General features: G+C 34.1%; 1 protein-coding gene across 1 annotated transcript in view; it reads right to left on the reverse strand.

The window, feature by feature from the left end:
• Positions 1-21,524, reverse strand: part of TINAG (tubulointerstitial nephritis antigen) — a 92,708-nt gene that overhangs the window by 7,817 nt on the left and 63,367 nt on the right. The window contains exon 10 of the mRNA XM_072832556.1: positions 8,627-8,672. Within this exon, the coding sequence (XP_072688657.1) occupies positions 8,627-8,672 (46 nt within the window). The remainder of the gene's footprint in view (positions 1-8,626; positions 8,673-21,524) is intronic.

Below are 21,524 nucleotides of genomic sequence, written 5' to 3' on the forward strand. Positions count from 1 at the left end.
ATTCAGTTTTGTTAGGTTGTATTCTTCCAAGAATTTATCCATTTTTTTCTAGGCTATCCAGTTTGTTGGGATATAGTTTTTCATAGAAGTCTATTATAATCCTTTGTATTCATTGTAATATCTCCTCTTACATTTCTGATTTTTACTTATTTCAGTCTTCTCTCCTTTTTCTTAGCCTAGGTAAGGGTTTGTCAATTCTGTCTGTCTTCAAACAAACAGTTATTAGTTTTGTTGATATTTCATATTGATTTTCTGGCCTTTTTTTTTTCATTTATTACTACTCTGATATATAGTTATAGTTATTTTCTTCCCTATACTAACTTCATGTTTAGTCTGTACTCCTTTTGCTAGTTGTTGAAGAATGTATAATTATTTGTGATCTCTCTTCTTTATTAATGTAGGCATTTAATCCTATAAAGATTCTTACAATTTCTTCTGCTGAATTCCATAGATTTTAATAGGTTGTTTTTTTCATTTTTATTTATTTCAAGATATTAGTTTCTCTTTTGAGTTCTTCTTTAATCCACTCTTTTTTCGGAAATGTGTTATATAATTTCCATACATCTGTGAATTTTCCAATTTTTTTCTTGTTATTGAATAGTAGTTCCATATAATTTGGTCAGAAATGATACTTGGCATGATTTCAATCTTAGATTTGCTAAAGCTTGTTTTGTTACTTAACATATGATCCACCCTAGAGAATGTTCTTTGGGGGCTTGAGAAGAATATGCTTAATGCTGTTCTTGGGTGGAATGTAAAGTATATGTCTGTTAGGTCTATTTGGTGTAATGTATAGTTAAAATCCAGGGTTTCCTTATTGAGTATCTTTCTGAGTAATCTGTCCATTGCTCATAGTGGAGTATTGAAATCTTCTACTGTTATTGGATTGTCTATTTCTCTTCAGATCTGTCAATATTTGCTTAATTGATTTGGGTCCTCCAATGTTGGGTGCACAGGTTATATCCTCGTGATTAATTGATCCCCTTTTCAGTATAAAGAACTTCTTTTCTCTTGTTACAATTTTTTACTTAGAGTCTGCTTCATCTGATAATGACTATAGATACCCCTGGTCTCTTTTGTTTTCTATTTGTATGGGATATCTTTCTCTATCCCTTCAGCCTATGTGTGCCCTTAAAACTGAAAAGAGTCTCATAGGCAGCTATAATTGGGTCCTGTTTTTTAATCCATTCAGTCACTCTACACCTTTCGATTAGAGAATTTAGTCATTTACATTTAAATTATTGATAAATAAAAACTTACTAATGCTATCTTATTATTTTCTGGTTGTTTTGTAGTTCCCTGTTTCTTTTTTATCTTTTGCTTTTTTTTATGGGTGATGATTGTCCAGAGTGGTATGTTTTAATTCCTTTCTCTTTAACTTTTGTGAATCTACTGTAGGTTTTTGCTTTGTGGTTACCATGACACCAACACAAAACATCTTATATGTATAACAGTCTATTTTATATTGATAACAACTTAACTTTGAGCACATACAAAACTCTATGTTTTTACTCCATACATTATTTATGTATTTGATGTCATAATTTGCTTCTTTTTATATTGACCCTTTGCCTTATTAATCAGTCCTGACATCATAAAGGAGCACTTTCAAAACTGTGTCTAAAATTATGACTTCAATTTACGACTTCAAAGATGGAATGTCCTCAATTTAGCTGGAAGTAAGATAGTAACAAAGTGTGTGAGAGTTTTAGCAACAATGAGCTGTACTGAATTCCCATTTCTAAACTTTGTATTCAGTTCTGATATGTGTATATTCAAAGATGAGAGTCAAAAAAATAGTCACAACCTAAGATAACTGTCAAAAATAATAATATGATTTAAATTCTTATAACTATGATATGTAGCACTGTACCTATTCTTATATTCTTATAACTATGATATGTAGCACTGTACCTATTCTCATTTGGATGTCTTAAAATTATTACTACCCACATTTCATCATTAGATATTTGGTAAAATCAGAAGACTATGTGATGTTTTTATAAACAAATGCAAATTTATGTACTAATGAGATCTAGCCTTTCCATAAAAGGATCTAGGTTTCCATAAAAGGCAAGATTATAAATTATGAAGAATAGTACTTTGTAAATCAGCACTAATAAAAGGCACCTCAGAATATATATTTTGTTTATTAATCTTATTCTTCCTACTGTTATTTCTTCTATTCCCTCACCAATTGTTAGTTTTTCCTTCCAAATGCCTGAATTTAAAAATGTAATTTTAAAGGAATGGGTGAAAATGTAGGAAAGAAATTTTCCAAAGATTTAAATTTCTTTTTTTTTTAAGATTTTTTTTATTATTTATTTATTCATAGAGACAGAGAGAGAGAGAGACAGAGACACAGGCAGAGGGAGAAGCAGGCATCATACAGAGAGCCTGACGTGGGACTTGATCCAGGGTCTCCAGGATCACACCCTGGGCTTCAGGCAGCGCTAAACCGCTGCGCCACTGGGGCTGCCCAAGATTTAAATTTCTAAAGATTTTTAAATCTTTTCTTTTGAGATATATAGTACAATCACATGTATAAAGTGTATTCATAAGAAGTGCAAAGTTTAGTGAGTTTATACACATGTTTATGAGGTTTATGCCTACCGAAACCTCCAGGAAGATCAAGATAAAAACTATTTTTAGAATGCCAGAAGGTCTACCATTTTCTCTCCCTGTCAATATCTACCTTCCTATCTACCATCAGTTCTTCCTGGAATTAATGTTTTTAATAACGCAATAATCCATCCTTTTATCATATATATATATATATATATATATATATCTAACTAACTTGTTTTAAATTGCTGAGTATTTTTATTATATAACTATTCCACAATTTGTTTATCCATTCTCTTGTTGATAAACACAATGAACCTAAGTAATTGTACCATTTACACATTTAACAGAAGAAAGTTCCAGTTATTCCATATCCTTGCCCACACTTGGTAATTCCAATTCTTTTAATTTAAGACAATCTAGTAAATGTTGGATACCTTTTCATATGTTGGCTTGCCATTTGGATTTCCTCATTTGTGAACTAGGTGTACAAATTTGTTGTCCAGTATTGTTATTGAGCTATTGTTATTTATTTTTCTTTCTTCCTGTATATTTCTAAGAATTTTATATATTCTGCATGTGAGTCCTTGCCATATAGATAGATAGATAGATAGATAGATAGATAGATAGATAGATAGATGATAGATAGATAGATAGATAGATAGATAGATGACCGTAGATAATCTCTCAGTTTATGTTTTACCTTTTCTATCTCATAATGCTGTCTTCTGATAGTTTTTATTTTAATGTAGTCTGGTAATTTTTCCATATAAAGTTTATTCATTTTGTATGCAGTTTAAGAAAGCTTTGCCTAATTGATATTACTAACATATTTGTCCAAGTTTTTTTCTAGAGGTTTTATTATTTTGCAATCACACCTAAGTCTATGTTCCACTTCAAATTAGTTTTTCACGTAGTTTTTGAGTTAGGGGGCCAAGGTTCAGTGTTTTTCCACATGAATATAAAGTTGCTTTAGCTAAGGCATTGACAAACTATGGCTCATGGACAAATCTGGCCAGTAACGTTTTGGTACAGATCATGAGCTGAGTATTTAGTTTTATTTTGATTTTTTTCCTTAAAGAGTTGTGAAACAACTAAAATGGAATATGTGACAGAGACTTCTGTGATCCCCTCACCCCCCATATTTAAACCATTTACTACCTGGCCATTTACAGAAAAGACAAACCAACAAACTGCTAACTCCTGCTCTAGAATTGCTTATTGTAAAGATTCTCCCTTCTTACTTGAAATTCAGAGGTTTCTTTATGGTAAAACAAGTGACTACATTCTGTGCTTTAAATCCAGGTTATTTATTTTGTGATATCAACCTATTCCTCTAGCCTCTTGACTTACATATATTGTAAAATGATTACCACAATAATTTCAGTTAGCGTCCATCACCTGATACAGATGCAAGAAAGAGAAAAAAAAAGACAAAAATTTTCCTAACAAGAATGCTCAGGATTTACTGTCTTAACAACTGTCATACATAACATACATCATTATTCACTATAGTTATCAGACTGTTTATTACATCCTTAGAACTTATTTATCTTGTAACTGGAACTTTGTACCTTTGACCCCCTTTCTCCTATTCTTATTGCCCTCAACCCCTGCCTCTATTAATCACAAATCTTACCTCTTTTTCTATGAATTTGAGGTTTTACTGGTTTGCTTTAGTTACTACATATAGTGAGATTGTGTAGTATTTGTCTTTCTTTGTCTAACTTTATTTCCCAATGCCCTTGAGGTTCATCCATGTTGTGCAAATGGCAGGATTTCTTCCTTCTTTCTGGCTGAATAATATCCTATATCCTTTTAAATACAGTGGCTATTTTTAAATTTTTCACTTTATCTTTTATTTTTTTAACTTTTTTTAAGATTTATTTATTTATTCATTTAGAGAGAGGAGAGAGAGAGAGAGAGAGGCAGAGACACAGGCAGAGGGAGAAGCAGGCTCCATGCAGGGAGCCCACGCGGGACTCGATCTGGGGTCTCCAGGATCACGCCCTGGGCTGCAGGTGGCGCTAAACGGCTGCGCCACCGGAGCTGCCCTCACTTTATCTTTTATTTTCAACTATTTGATTATGAAATGCTTGGATGTGGTTTTCTTGACTTCTCCTTCATGAAGTTTATTGAGCTTTCTAAATCTTTGGGTTGATGTCCTTCAGTTTTGGAAAACTATTGGCCATCATGTTTTTAAAAATTGATTCTGGCTCAGTCTCTCTCTTAATCCTACTGAGAATACAATTAAATATATGTTAAACCATTTGATTTAGAACAATGTAAAAACAATCAATGGTGGTACTACCATTTGATTAGGTACTATCATTGATTGTATTTACATTTTTCTGAATTTGCTTTTGTTTTTTCATTATGTTTTTCTCTGTATACAAGTTGGATATATTTTATTGAATTTTATTTGAGACCACTAACTCTGTCTTCCAGTGGGACTCCTCCTGCAGATTCTTCAAGACTGCAGATTTCACTCTGCCTTTTCATCCCCCTCCTCAGCTACTCACACTATTCATACTCAATAAATATTCCATAAGAAGAGATAGCTGTGTGTTTCTGGTTCCTCTAAATCCAAATCCAGCTGGATTCTCTTTCTCCTAGAGGTCTCCCTCTCTCTCTGCATATTTCAAATGTAATCTTCAGCTTGTGCCCACACCTACCAAATGCTCACAGGACCGAAAAATCTTCTCCAGATTCAGCTTTCCCATTTCTTTAAAAATATGAGTTTGGGATCCCTGGGTGGCGCAGTGGTTTGGCGCCTGCCTTTGGCCCAGGGCGCGATCCTGGAGACCCGGGATCGAATCCCACATCGCGCTCCCGGTGCATGGAGCCTGCTTCTCCCTCTGCCTGTGTCTCTGCCTCTCTCTCTCTCTCTCTCTCTCTGTGTGTGACTATCATAAATAAATAAAAATTTTTAAAAAATATGAGTTTGGAGGGGTACCTGGGTGGCTCAGTGGTTGAGTGTCTGCCTTTGGCTCAGGTCATGATCCTGGAGTCCTGGGATTGAGTCTCATATCAGGCTCCCTGCTGAGAGAGTGCTTCTCTCTCTCTGCCTCTCTCTGCCTGTCTCTGCCTCTCTCTCTGTGTCTCTCATGAATAAATAAATAAAATCTTAAAAAATATATATGAGTTTTGAAAATTAATTCTGGTATTTTCAATTTATTTAGTGGAATATATGGCTTTTGTTATGTATTACATTTTATTTAGTAATGGAAGTTATTCTTTTTTATTACAATTTACAATATTGTAGGCCTACTTGTAAATATTTTAAAACATTCATATATAATTGTGGGGAAATAAAACTTCTCTGAACTTCTCAGTGCTCTTGCAAAAAACTAATCTCCTGACACACAAAAAGTGTATATGATAATAGAGATAGAGCATATTTGTTTTCCTTTCTGACAGAAATATTTTATCTTCACATTCAATAAGAATTAGATCTGTAGCCATTTGTCTAGTTAATTGATCGGATCCAAAAGGATAATAAAACTTCTCTTATCTCCCCAAGAGGGTCAAAGAGTCAGGGCCAGACAAGGTCCTAAATTAAGCCCATGGTGCCAGGAGTATTGGAACATTATCTCCTTTGGTATTTATATGTTAGAAAGGACGAAGTTCAGCGTTTGAAGACATTATCTGTGTCATTATCTGAAGGCATTATCTGGCCCTTGGAAAGACATATTTATATTACTAAGCATAAGGATAAGAACACAAGATCCTTTCCACCCCATCTTAATGGAATATTTGTTTTTCTCCTTGAAGGAGGTTTTTTGTCATATACATATATGACATAGATAAATACACACACATATATACATATACATAAAACAATGGAGAAAGTTGGTTGTTCTCTGTGCCTAATTTATGAGGTATCATAAGGTGCTACCTGTATGGAAAAAGATTGTTGCCTCTTATCACTGCAAGACTAAAGTGTGAGGACCCATGCGGTGACATCTGGCTCTTGATCTGGATGTGACCAACAGTTAAGTACTCTTCTTCTGACCCACGTCCTTAATTCAAGTGGGATAACATCAGACCCTCCATAATTCTTGGCAGTACAGTAGTACTATATAAGGACTTCATATTTTAATTAAACCAAATATTAATTTTATGTAAAATGAAAACTATTTTAATGACTTGACTAATTTTTTCCTGAATGCACAGATTAATGTTATTCATTCACTCATTCGAAAGTATTGTGCATATTCCCAATATATGGCAGTCCTTCTGCTTTGTCCTTTGAATACTGTGACAATTAATGTAGATATGATACTGGCCCAAGATGAAGATACAGTTAACTAGAGAAAAAAAAAAAAAAACGGCCAAAATGTGCAACTTAATAAAATATGATAATTTTTCATCTAATTCTTATTCTTACCGCTGACATTAAACAATTTATCTAAAAGAGTCATAGCAGAAATAAATCCTACCTGTATGCCCATGACATACAGTTTTCTCTGATATTTTTGACAAGTAGTAAGTTCAAAATTGATAGTAATTGCAACAAAATAATTTAAAAGGATAGTATGCATATATGTGTTGAATATATGAGAGTGAGTCAGTATATGTGTGGGTGTACATGTGTGTATAACATCCATGAGGCTTTAGGGTGGAAATAATGAAGTCAAAAGTGAGAGGGTCACAGAAAGTTTTCTTGTGCACTTTCATTCATATTCACTCCACAAATAGCTATGAGGCACTACATGTCAAAAACAGTTTAAGTTCAATACATTAATCAAAGACTTTGTTTTAAATAAAACTTTGTTTTGCCTCTAAATATTATATTATTATGATATTGAATAACTGTTTAAACTCATCTAGTAGAAATTCCATACAGAAACTTAACTGTAGGTACTCAAGCAACATATCCTCTTCCACAAATTATGAATTTTAACTATTGAGCATTAATGTTAAATTATTGGCTACTGCAAGGTTCATTCTAATGAAGATAATGATTTTAAGAGAGCTCAGTCTAAATACAAAGAAGCATCATTCTACTTAAAAGCAAAATATTTCCGTGTATCAACAAGATAGATACAAGGGGTGACCACGTACTTGGCTGATTGATTTTTGTGAGTGCCTCGTGAAGAAATCTAATTAACAAGAGTCACCCTTTTGAGTATCACTCCTAATATTTAATGTTTTATAAGTTTTAATATGCCTTCTACTACATATATTCAAATTCAGATTTCATAATGAATACATTACTTATTCATTTATTTCTGTGTTTTTGCAGAAATTAAAATTAAAATATACATAATATAAGGACCTGGAACAATTAACCAAAGTTCATTGTAATTAACAATATTTGAAGTGCTATGTTCCAATCTTCTATAAATTGTTCTTTAACTTTCTCTAATTTTTTAGACTAGACATTGTTTCTTTCTCAGTGGAGAAACATATATATGCCATAATTAGCAAAATCAAAAATAAAACACTTTACCATGAGGAAATACATTCATATATTTACATATATGTTTATTATATATGATATCAATATGTGTAATTGATTATAACATTATAAAGTCATCATCCATAGTAAAAAAAATGTAAAAAACACAAAATTGACATATGAGAGAAGTCTAACCATTAATATAGCTGATAACAAATGTTTTCCTATTGATTTTCACTTAAAAAAAAATACCAATTCTGGGGGACCTGGGTGGATTAGTGGCTGAGCATCTGCCTTTGGCTCCGGTCGTGATCCCAGGGTCCTGAGATCGAGTCCCGCATCTGGTTCCCCACAGGAAGCCTGTTTTCCCTCTGCCTGTGTCTCTGCCTCTCTCTCTGTGTTCTCATGAATAAATAAATAAAATATTTTTAAAAAATACCAGTTCTTTATTTATAATTTGAAATAAGAGGAAAGAGAAAAACTATTACTATAATATAAATGATCATAAAATTTTTCTGCTGAAGAAAATACTATTATTACAAACAATATTACAGTGACTTAGGATAGGACTAAATAACACAAACCAGTAAGTAGAGACCCAGATGATTCTAAAATACTCATTTCACGGTAGAAAGTCAATTGGAAAGACTTACATACCCAGAATTTTTCTTTCTGTCCTTGTGCTCCTTTCAGTGTACCCCATCTACAAATAATAATAAAAAATACTGGCATGATTAAAAATGTTTGATTTGCCTCTTGATAAAATATAAATTACTGTCAGATTTTGATCTTTTTTATTTTCCTTATGGCTTCAACCTGGTTTACTATGGAATTGTCATCAAGGCCTTACAAAAATGTGCTTGTGCAGTTTTCTTTTTGACCATAACATTATTTACTTGCTCAGAATATACTTATTTATGCCCAAATGGCTTAAAACAAAATTCATTTATTGAAGAAAATAAATTCTAGGACAACTAGGGTATGGAGGTTTTGAAGTATTTAAAGATGCCTCCCTTCTTTATATGTATCCCTCTGAAACTCTACCCTAAGTGGCATAAACTAAAAGTCTCAGTATAAGACTATACTGATAACCATAGTATAAATATAGATAACTATTGTAGATAAAAGAATTTATGTGAAAATATGTATATGTGTATATTATTTCATAAAATGGCTATGTGCCTAATGTGGGATTTCAATTTACACATGTATGTATGGAAATCAAATCTTTTACTCCTAGAACTGGTCCACTTTCAATGTAGCATGTAACAATCTATAAAGTATCCAAACTTGTAATAGCTCACATTTACTCTTGACTAAATCTAATAAGGGAGATGTTAGTAAACATGTTCTATTTATTAATAGAATAACAGGACTTGTCTAAGAACATAGAATGGGAGATGTTGAATCTGGACTCCAAATCCTATGTTTTTCTTCATCTTATATTTCTCTCTTATAAATATCCAGTCCTCAACTGCAGTGTGTTCTGAACAGCAACAGTTTTATGTGGAGAAAGCCTATGATGTACTACCACTTTTGTGTGATGTGATGGACTATGAGAATACAATACTGCCCACATAGTGCCCCACAAATCCATCCCAACAATCTCAAATCTCAACATCAGAACTTCGTAGAGCAAATCCCCATATCCCTTTGTATAATAAACATTCCTGGGGGGAAAAAACATTCCTGGAAGAAATACAAATTTATTAAAATATTTTAAATATGTCCATTTGCTAGAAAGTTGTTCTTAGTAGGGGACAGAATAAAATGATGGTACCATAGCACAGAAGTATTGTCTAAAGAAGGCAGGTTTACAGTAAAGATCTTGGGGGGCATTCAAGAAAATACATTAATGCATATAGATCTTTGAGCACAAAAGAGAGGGAAGAAAAAATGATGTGGAAGATGGGATAACACTGATAAAACTTTCTCTTTTTCCCGGAATTGACTAAGGAGTCATGGTTCCCATCTGTCTCGGTTTTCTGCTACACATAGGAATAGTAGACTGGAATACTTTAAGGTTTCAGATATGCTGGACAGTTTAATCTGTAAGTTCAAGATGGTGTGATTTTGAAAACCACTATGCAGTTTTATAATTATATTTACATCCTTGTAACTTTTCTACCAAAAGCTATTATCACCGTGGGAAAAAAATTACCACTCACAATAAGTGCCCCCAAATCTCCAAAGGTTATTATGCGCTTCAAGCAGTAGGTCATATCTGAAACTGCATTGCTCATTTTCTACTCATTTATCATAACTATCATAACAATTTCAAACAGTCTTTACCTCAATCAAACTCCATTCAGGTGGTCTGGCTACTAGTTACTTTAGCTATTTACATAAAATACAAGAGTAAATCAGAAATATCTAAGGAACCATTCAACTCCAAAATAAAACAGGCAGGAGAGGAATCCCGTATCTGAGATTTCACCAAATACATGAGAAGTTCAGGGCAGTTTTGCTTGATGCACTAATGAGCCTCCTAAGAAAGAAAGCCTAATCAAAAAAGAGGTATCCAGACAGGATAAGCTTGATCTAGTAACTAAGTTGCAATCAAAAGGGAGGAGGAGGGGATCCCTGGGTGGCGCAGCGGTTTGGCGCCTGCCTTTGGCCCAGGGCGCGATCCTGGAGACCCGGGGTCGAATCCCACATCGGGCTCCCGGTGCATGGAGCCTGCTTCTCCCTCTGCCTGTGTCTCTGCCTCTCTCTCTCTCTCTGTGACTATCATGAATAAATAAATAAAAAATCTTTAAAAAAAAAAAAAAAAGGGAGGAGGAGTAACTGAGACAATAATTCTCTGTTGCTCACATCTATCCACACTGGACTCAGCTAAGTTTCAAGCTGGGGAAAGGGTCAGACTTGTCATAAAAACTGACTATTTCACTAAAAACTATATAGTATATAAAACCCCACGAATGACACCCAAATAGAAGATGATACCAAAAATAGATAAAAGTTCCTTTCCCCTTTGTAAGATCTAACTTCTTGGGTTCCAATGCATCAAAGATGCTGCATGGGAAGAAAAAGGAGTATTCAACAGAGAGAACAGAAAATACATGCAAGAAAAATATACCAGGATCTGAATATTGCATTTAGTATTAAGTCCTTTTCAGATAACCCTAGGCATTCTCAGAAATACTAAGACACCGTTTGAAGATACACAGTTGCATATGGGGTTCAGATTTAGCAAAATAAAAACTACACGTAATTCCATTACCAACAGATAAGAAACTAAATTTAAGGAAGCAGAATATTTTTTTCACAAAGGTGAAGAGACTTCAGAATGTAGTCATTTGTCTTATTCCACTATTACCAGTTAAATTAAAAGTGAAATAAACTAATTTGGAGACATATAAGAAATACAAACTATTATTTTTACCACTGTTCAATCGCCTATTTTTTCATATGTCCTATACATTTTGTTAAGATTATCTAAATAATATTTTCAATATAATATATAATAGATATATTAGACATATATATAATAACAATAATTCTTATTTTGTAAGTCTATTAACTTTTTGGAGTTGCTATAAGTTCCAGGAAACACGACTGTTCATTATAACTTAAAGTTGCCTTCATTAAAAGACATTTCTAACCCAGAGAAAATGCCAGTATTCAGATTATTACAGATATTCTCAAAATAGACAGAAAAACAAATCAAGTTTTCAAAATAGAGGTGAGAGTAGAAGAAGAAAGGAAGGCCACTGAGGTTGATAGTCTTAGAGACTAGGATGCTTGTGAAAGAAAATTATAAACAAAGGATACTAACTTTGCTAAAAAAAATTCAGATAAAAAGAATATTACACCTCACCATGGAAGCTATTGTGCAGTTCCCTATGTTACAGCCTCTATGTCAGATGACAGCTAAGGTCCATCTATCACAGGATCTAACATTTATACAGCAAATTTCAGTTATCTTTTCTCACCTGTATCATTTTTAGACAGTTTCTAAGAGGGTAATCAGCACATAGAGTCATGATAGAGTATTGAAAAGAAATATAACTGTGGGTTGTTTTTTAAATATCCAATGCTTTCTGAAATACTGGGAAAAATCACTTTGCCCTAAGTGATTTCCCACTGGTATCATGGCAAATTCACATAACTAAAACCTTTATCCAAACAAAAACAAAGGTTAACTGGTACAAAACAAGAAGGCTATTTATATTGCTCATTTATAGGCAAGAGTTCCTCTTTTCTTGAACTATGAAGGGCATTTTCATATATATATGAATACATGAAATATGAATAATATATATTCAGGAATATATATAGATACCTGAATCGTGGTACTGGACTTTGACTTGTCCTTATACCAATAGGCTGAATATTCTAGAAACAGGTATATATTTTTACAAATGTCCTCTTGTAAGTCAATGGCTGTCTTTGGGGACATAAGGATCTTTATTACATTCATATATACTCTAAACACAACTATCTACATTCCTCTTTCCCTCATTTATACATCTTAATTTTAAGGACTACTCATAAACATTTTTTCGATAGACCAGGACCATAACCTTACTCTGTTGAGATTGTTTCCTTAACTCTGCTAATTTGAAATAAGTTATACAATCGGGTCACAAGTTTGAAAAATCTTGATAGTGGCTTTTCTCACTTCAAGAAATTCTACATGTGAACTATACTGTTCTTTTGAGTTTTTTGTACTTACTTCATTAAGTTAAATTGTTTCAATTATTTAAGACCCAGTAATACTTCTTTTCTCTCAAAATTCAGTGACACGCAGGAAAATGCTTGTATTGAAAAAATCTGGGAGGGTAGCCCGGGTGGCTCAGTGGTTTAGCGCTGCCTTTGGCCCAGGGCATGATCCTGGAGACCCAGGATCCAGTCCCATGTCGGGCTCCCTGCATGAAGCCTGCTTCTCCCTCTGCCTGTGTCTCTGCCTCCCACCCCCCTCTCTCTCTCTGTCTCTCATGAATAAATAAATAAAATCTTAAAAAAGAGAAAGAAAAAGAAAAAATCTGGGCAGCTATCATATCACATTCCCTGGGGATGCCTGAGAGCCGACAGTTCCATAGTCTGAGTCTAGGGAATCTCCCATTTCAAGCATGTGATCCTTTAAGCTCTTCCTTCTGTATTGGTTTTATTTGCCCACTTTTAGGTAGTTCTGGAAAAACTATTCTTCTGCATAATATCAAGAGTATTTCTGGAGAGACTATAAATTCTGAAGAATAAAGCATTAAAACCCATTAAAGGATGATGTAAGATTTTATATTAAGATTTTGTATTGCTAAGGTTACAAATATCTTTATGCATGTTCTCTTTAAAAAGGATACTGTTTTCAGATAACTGTTCTAATCAATACTAGAATTCTGAAAAGCATAGTTTAAGCTATGTCTAGATATCAAGATTATTGGAAATGAGTAATTACTTTGCATAGGATTTTTTTTTAATTTTATTTATTTATTCCTGAGACACAGAGAGAGGCAGAAACATAAGCAAAGGGAGAAGCAAGATCCATGCAGAGAGCCCAATGCGGGACTCCATCCCCAGACTCCAGGATCACGCCCTGGGCCAAACGCAGGCGCCAAACCGCTGAGCCACCCAGGTGCCCCATACATAGGATTTTAAATCATAGTGTCACTCTTGTTGTTTCTCCTTGGTTTCAGTTTATTTTGTCCTTGAGGAGCATATATTCAGTGGTGGTCACATTAAATATGGCAAATAAGAGAGAACTGGAGATATGACTTTCTTAAGGTAATATTTATATTCCCATAAATATCTCCTTCAAAAAAAAAAAAAGCAGAGAATCTCTGTGTACTTCATCAACTTATTTCTGCCTTTATTCAGAAAACTGTTGTTTAGTATAAAGAAGATATATTTTTTGCCCTCAAGAAGCTGACAGTCTAATGAGTTATTAAATTGTTTTTTAATTATTTAAGATCCATTAATACTTGTTTTCTCTCAAAATTTAGTGTTACCTGGGAAAATGCTGGTATTGAAAAATCTGGACAGCCATTGTACCACATTCCCTGAGGCTGCCTGAGAACTGACAGTTCCCTATAGTGAGTGAGAAATATAACTAATGGGAGTGAAATGAAAAATGAACAAGTATAAAAATAATTTGAATCCCCCAAAATAATTTGAATCCCTAATTGCTACCTTCGTAAAAGCATGTTTTAAAATTTTCTATGGCTCAGAGACAAAGAAATTACTGTCTACTGAGGGCAAAGATGACTTCCTTCACAGAACTGAGTAGAAATTCTTCAGGTACAAATGAAGTGTAAGTACAATAACTAAGCACAAATTCGTAAGAGAGCCAATAAAACTTTATCTTAGCCTAGTCAAAGAGGAGCTCTTGGTCCTCTGAGGCTGGAGAACAGTGAAAAAAACAGCAGGAAATCAAGTTTGAAAAGCATATTTGGCTCAAGCCAAAAAGAGCATCCATAGCCACTAGCCTTGGCACTTACAAAGTTGATGGTAAAGAGTCATTCAAATATGGCAATGATGTGATCCAGATAGTCTTTCAGAGAGATAACTCTGATGCTGGGGTGGGGGAGAGATTCCAGGGGAAGGAAATTGAAAGCATAAGGTGAATGTTGGTCCTTAAAGCAAGAAATAATGAAATTCTGAAAAATAATCTAAGATCCATAAATGAAATCTTGTTTATTCTTTTAACACTTTTATTCCAGTACCTAGAATAGTCACTAAGACATTCATAGTCAACCCTAAATATATATTTGTTGAGAAGTGAATTGAAATACACTGGCAGTAAGTGAATTGAATAAACAGGAGGACACAGATTTGAGAGCTATTTTGGAGGTAAACTTAATGGAGAGTATTATGTTAAGCAAAGTCAGTCAGTCAGAGAAAGACAAATACCATATGATTTTACTCATGTGTAGAATTTAAGAAACAAAACAAATGATCAAAGGGGGAAAAAGAGAGGGAAACCAAAAAACACTCTTAACTATGAAGAACAAACTAATGGTCACCAGAGGGGAGGAGGGTGAGGGAATGGGTGAAACAGGGGGATGAAGGACTGTACTTGTTGCTGATGAGCACCAGATGATCTATGGAAGTGCTGAATCATTAAATTGTACACCTGAAACTAATATTACACTGTATGTTAACTAACTGGAATTTAAATAAAAACTTTTTAACAAGTGATGGAATTTGTTGGCCAAATGGAAAGGGAGAATAAAGAGTGAAGGTTAACCCTAGGATTTTAAGGATGAACGAATAGGAACCCCCAAAGTGGTGTTACTTAGAGTGCACTTAATATTACACAGAGATATGCTCCCCAAAATCAGGTTGATGTGTCATTGCCTGAGACTGTAATTACAGAGTGGCTTCATCTGCTTTTGAGTTCTCCCTACTGATAATGGTTCTGCATATTAGCCTTTAAATTCAATACTTTTTAGGGTTTTTGACAGGTAAAATACTGTAAGAACCAAAGAAAACTGATTATTAAGAGAAATTGTAAAAGAGTTTTTCTGTAGATTGAGGGATTCCTCTGTGATGAGAATAATTATTTCCTAACTCAGATGTCAAGATCACATTTGCTTAAGAATCAAGTTCTTTAAAACAGATTCATCTAAGAACCTGGAGTTACAAGGAGAAAAAAAAAAGTTTTATATTATATTGATGGTAGGTGTAATATACTGTAGCAGAATCATCTAGACCACAACGATTCAATGTATCTGACAATTTACTACTTCTGGGATCCCAGTGTGTGCCCAATAGACTAACAATAGGAATTCAAACACATGTTTTCTGAGCAGACAGATTTGGTATTAGTGAATATAGATCCACACAGATAAAAAATAAAGTTTCTCAACAGTGGGCATGTAAAGAAATCTTATGCAGTACAGCTACTAGAACAGGAAATTTAGGAGGAAAGGAGAGAACAAATATATAAGAGAGCCTGATATGGAACTCCAACCCTTCTTATTAAGGAAATTAAAGTCAGATAGGATACAAGTATAAAGGAACCACCAGATGAGCCTCAAGCCAATAACAATGATATGACTACTCTGGATATAGGATTTTGCTTTTAAAAGTGAGATTACAGATAGAGAGGCTCTCAGCTCCCTTCACACAAAGATTTGAAAGATTAGTGCAGCAAGAATGAGGCAAAGATAAGCAGGCTTTTGTTGCCTTATGAATGTTCTCTCAGAGACACTCAGAAACTTCATTGAAAAAATGCTCAGCCCAGGCCTAGTGAGTATGGCAGGGCTGAATAGGATAGAGAGCTGTAGAAGGTGCTAATTAATGCTAGACCAAAGATGAAAGAAAATAGACTGCAGGGGAAAGCAAAATAAAATGAGGGCATTCCCCATCTTCCTTCATTTCCTACTGAAGCAAAATGTAAATCAAGCCAGGGTTTATCCAATCTAAGATCAGGCACTTTGATTGCTACGTTCTGTCTTGGGGCTATCAATTTTGTCATACTTTGGAGAAGTAATGGAGATCTGTGAAAGATCAATTTTTAGTATGAAAATATCAGAGACAACTGTATGCTCCTAATATTAATTAATCATCCAATCAACACTACTTACTGAGTTGCTTATATATTGCTTATCCTATACTATCCTACTATTTCAGGAAGCAAAAATATTGTAAGCATAATGCCACAAGTAATTTGACCTATAAAAATGAGTAGGGAAGAAAATGATAACAAAGTTGTGCACAAGTACATTCTGGTCAGAATGTTTCTGCTGTAGAACAGAGAAGGAACCTTCTGCATTTGTTGTATTAATGGAATATATGTTGAGATGTTCACAATCATGTGACATGTACTTGGGAGAAGGAGTACAGGATCAAAAGTTTCCATCATCACCAATGACAAGTAACTAGGGTGGTATCTTACGAAGACATACTGTGAGGAAAGACTGTAGTCCTTTGACATTAGGAGTAGAAATTACTTATCTTCTCATAAAATCTCAGCACTCGAAGGAGCCTCAGAAATTACAGTATACTCCAGGTTATGGCTTACAGGCTAAATCTGGCCCACTGTCAGTTTTCACAAATCAAGTTTTATGGAAAAAATAAAACTTATTTATTTAAATATTATCTCAGTCAGCTAATGGCAGAGCTGACTTGTCAAGACCATGTGGCACAAAGACTTAATCTGACTCCATTCCAATTCCTGTGCTTCATAGATAAAGCAACTAAGGCCCAAAGAGGTTAAGTAACGCTTCAAAATTACATGGTAAGTGGCTAAACTGGTATTCACATCTAAGGCACAATTAATAGCACAAGAAATGAAAAGTAGGACTACCAGAAAACAGAACTGTGTGGAATCATTTATGGTTGAGATAATGGAAGGCATTACAGGCCTTGAGTAATTTGTAGAAGCTGTCTAGAAGAAATGAGGGCATACCTGAAGGAAGGATATTCAATGTCAAGAATTACTCTGTGTGCAGTCATAGGGAAACCAAGAAAGTTTTAGGAGGAGGATTGTAGACAGCCATAAAAAGATAGAGCTGGTGATGGTGAGCAAAGACTGAAATGAAAAAGAAGGGGGGTGGAGGCAGAAAGAATAGTTTGGTCATTAATTCCAACCAAGGGTACATTAATCACACCCAACCATCTCACTTATATCCAGAAATTTAATGAATACAATCATTACAATGATGGGGATGTAAAAGAATATTTAATGTATTTATTTATCAAAATAAATCAAAGTTATCACTTAATATCACAAGTAGTACTCATTCATCACCTGCAAACTTTATATTTCTGCAACCTTTTTCCTTTTTATTGTAATATAGACTTGGCCTGACTTTCTCTTTAGTCTTAATAAAGTAGTTAGTAATGTCCTCCAAGTTTCTGCTCAGAGAAGACATCGTAAATTGCCATAGCAGCACATGCCTTTTAACAAAATCTCCCACTTCATTCATTCATCAGAATATCGTATTCTTGGAGCACGGGATAGAATTCTGATTCTAGATTCTGGAAAGGTAAGCTTATAACATATGCCTTCTAAAAATGTACAGTGAGAACCGTGAAAGCACTCTCTTTAAAAAACAAAACAAAGCAAAACAAAACAAAACAAAAAAACAGCCAATTCATACTCCAGCTGAAAGAAAGAAGTCAGAAGCTGCTATACTTTCTACTCCTGACGTCCCCTCCCCCCACCACAGCTTTGGAAATTCACAAACATTTACTTTACCTCCATGTAAATTCTATCATATTTGGAATTTTGAAGGCAACACCTATCACAGAAGGCATTAGTTAATAGAAAAAGATCACAAAAAAATAATTTAAGCTAAATTTAGATCGCACTCTACCAGGATCTAATGAAATCCCATCATCACACGGGCCTCCCAAATCTGAACAATCTGCAGACATTAACACTCATTCAACAAGAAGGTAAAGTGTACTTTCCCAATTGCTTAAAGCCTTTCTCAGCCTTGGCATAACCCATTGCTCCTGTTCTTTATGAATTTCAGAAATCGTCTATAATCATCTTTCTCAACTGGAACATTTGTTCATGTACCACATCTTTCCCTGATGTTTACCAACTAGGAAATTGTTATTTCCAACCATGCTGATTTTACACAATCCAGTACAGCTTCCTTGGTACCAGTAGAATCATAGTATTCAAGGCTATGAAACTTTTAGCACATTTACCGAAGAAATTATTCATTTTCTCTTACAGTCACATTTCTCTTTCCTGTCGCATTGTTATTCATCTACTTGTGTTTCCAGAGTAAGTGGGATCAAAAAAAATTTTTAATAATAATAAATTGCAATAATACATATAAAGTTGTATATCATAGGTAAGTACTCATTGATGCCATCAGTTCCAAATTATAGTTTCTACAAATAATTCTGAAAATAGGTTCAGAGGAATGAAGAAAAGTTAAGGGAAGTATGAATTTTTAAAAATCAAATGAAGTGCAAAGGGAATAGCCTACTAGGTGGAAGGCACACTGTCTCATTTAATCCTCACAATGAGACCGTGAGCATTAAATTATTATCCAATATAGTAGATGAGAGAAATGGAGATAGAGAGATTAAATAACTTGCCTAAGATCACCCAAGGAAAGGGGTCAAACTAGCATTTGAACCTAAACTTGACTCGAAAACCCAGTTCTTTATACCCTACAGCATTGCCTCCATAACCTATTCTGAGGCAATAAAGACCTTAGAGACCTTTATGAGTGTGTGTGTTGGCTGTGTATGTGCGTGTATGTATGTACACCTATACATTGTTTTATAAGTCACATTCTTATGAATGTCAAGAGAGCTTTCTAAGAATTCTTTTTAAAACGATGCTTCTACAATGCCTGCTTCTAAATAAAAATGAAGCTTTTGGGGGGCTATTGTTTTGTTTTGTAAAAGGTCAGTGTGTAGTAACAGCCGTTATAGAGTAGAATGGACCTAGTCAGTGTTTGAGATGACGAATCAATGAGACACCAATGTCAAACAGGAGAAAACAAATGGAGCACGAACTGTTCTGTCAATTTGATTCAGTGCTGACAGACAAAGGCAACATGATTCAATCAACTCTGAAAATAGAAGAAAAATAAGACTCATTTATCAGTTGTACTGTCACCAGGTCCCTCTCCACTGCCACTCTTCTGTTACTGAGTTCAACTCAAAGAATCTCAAGAATCTGCAGAATTTCCCAGTGGCTTTCTTGAATGATTGATTGATAGCTTTCTATGCCTGCATCAAATTAGTAGGTCTGATTTTATTTTACTTATTTAAGATCTTCACATTATTAATCTCATCATCCTCAGCATCTAGCCAGGTGTTTAGTAAATAATCATTGCACAATAAAATTTCTTTAAATTTTCAGTTGAGAATCAATGTGGGGAGGGATCTACCTGAACTAAATAATAGCACTGTTTTACAAAGAAGTTAAAATATTTTGGGAAGTCATTCAATTTTAACAGCCAAAGGACTCTTTTAGCCTTTATATAGTCTTAATTAATTAGGTTCGCTTTCATCAAGTTTAATACACACACAATAGAAAAAATATGTGAATGCTGAGTAAACTCACATAGGAGAAGTCAAATCTGGCAGGACTTAAGATGGATATAAAAATATTGTGGTGTAATTTGCACCTACAATTATAACCACAGATACATATGCAAAGCTTTAGCAAGAAAAACCAACTGCTATTTATGCTTTCTTTTTCTGAAGACTTTGATGGCACCAAGGCCAAAGAGCATTTTTCAGTAACTGTTTTCTGAGACCTCTCAGCAACATTTCACACTACTAACTGTTCTTGCCTCCTTGGCACACATTCTCCTCCAGGTCTGTGTGATACCTACCCTGGTTCTCCCTCTTTGATCTTAGTCTTCTTTACTAGCCTCTTCTTCTCCATTTGATGTTTAAATATTGGGGTTCTTCAGGTTTGAGTCTGGAACTTTCCTTTCCATTCTGATGGCTTCAGCTGTCATCTAAATGTTGATCATTTTCAATAGTTTCTCTTTGGGCTTATAAAAGCTTATAGTGCATTCATGATACCTACCCCTCCAATCACACCTTCCAACAAATTACCGAGTCTTGTCAATTGTACCAAAAAGATAGACCTCACACTCATTTACTCATATTTAGAACTAGCAACCTAGTCAAAGCTACCATCAGTTTCCTGATCAGAGCTTTTGACATTAATTTCCTAAATGTTCTTTCTGTGCCACCTTCAACCCCATAATTTCATTATCTGACATCACATAGAGGGACCTTTTTAAAAAATGCAAATTATGTAATTTTTTCTGTTGAAAACCCTTGGAAATAACTTCCCTAAGCTTGGGACGAGATTCAAAACTCTAATCATAAATAACAAGGCACTACAAGCTTTGTCTTATATCTACTTTATCTCTTGTCTTTTGACCACATTGTCTATGAAATTAATTTGCATTCTCAGGGTAACAAGATAAATAAAATACAAGCATCATAAACAAATTGAAGGGAAAGCAGGTAAGGCAAGGAAACTACAGTTTCAATAGTAGATTTAACACATGAGTCTAAGGTTATTGTGAATCAGAATTAATTCTTTGGGAAACTAAAAGAAAGATATAAAGGGCTCATTTGATAAAACTGCACACAATACTCCATGGAATTCTGAAATGAGGCAACAGAAGTTCAGCGAATTATGTTGTCTTCCTCAGAAGTATTTTATGATAGCTTTTCTGGTATTTATTATGCTCTTTACTTCATATAAATTTGATAGTGGAGGACTGTATTTTTATAAATTAATATCTTGTTCTGTTAATTAAAAATGTTGTTGACTTTGATTTCATGCTTTCTGAAATTGGGTAACTTTTACTTTATTGTCTTTTTCTTCACACTTGGACAATTCAACATTGTGCATAATTTTAATATTTCCACATAATAACTTTTTAAAAAATAGCACAGACATACTTATGTATAGTATTATACAAGGAGCTATAAACATTAATATAATCCAGTATTTTTGAGCCAAAATATCAGAATCTTATTAAAATGCTTTTTTAGTTATGCACCTTTTGAGAATATTTTTAAGTGCATCATGAGCAGGATTATGGCATCGAGTTCATGTATGTGAAGCATTTAGAACAGTGCCAACAATTTAAACACTACACAAAGG

This window comes from Canis lupus, chromosome 7 (assembly GCF_048164855.1).
Source record: "Canis lupus baileyi chromosome 7, mCanLup2.hap1, whole genome shotgun sequence".
Classification (NCBI taxonomy): Eukaryota; Metazoa; Chordata; class Mammalia; order Carnivora; family Canidae; genus Canis; species Canis lupus.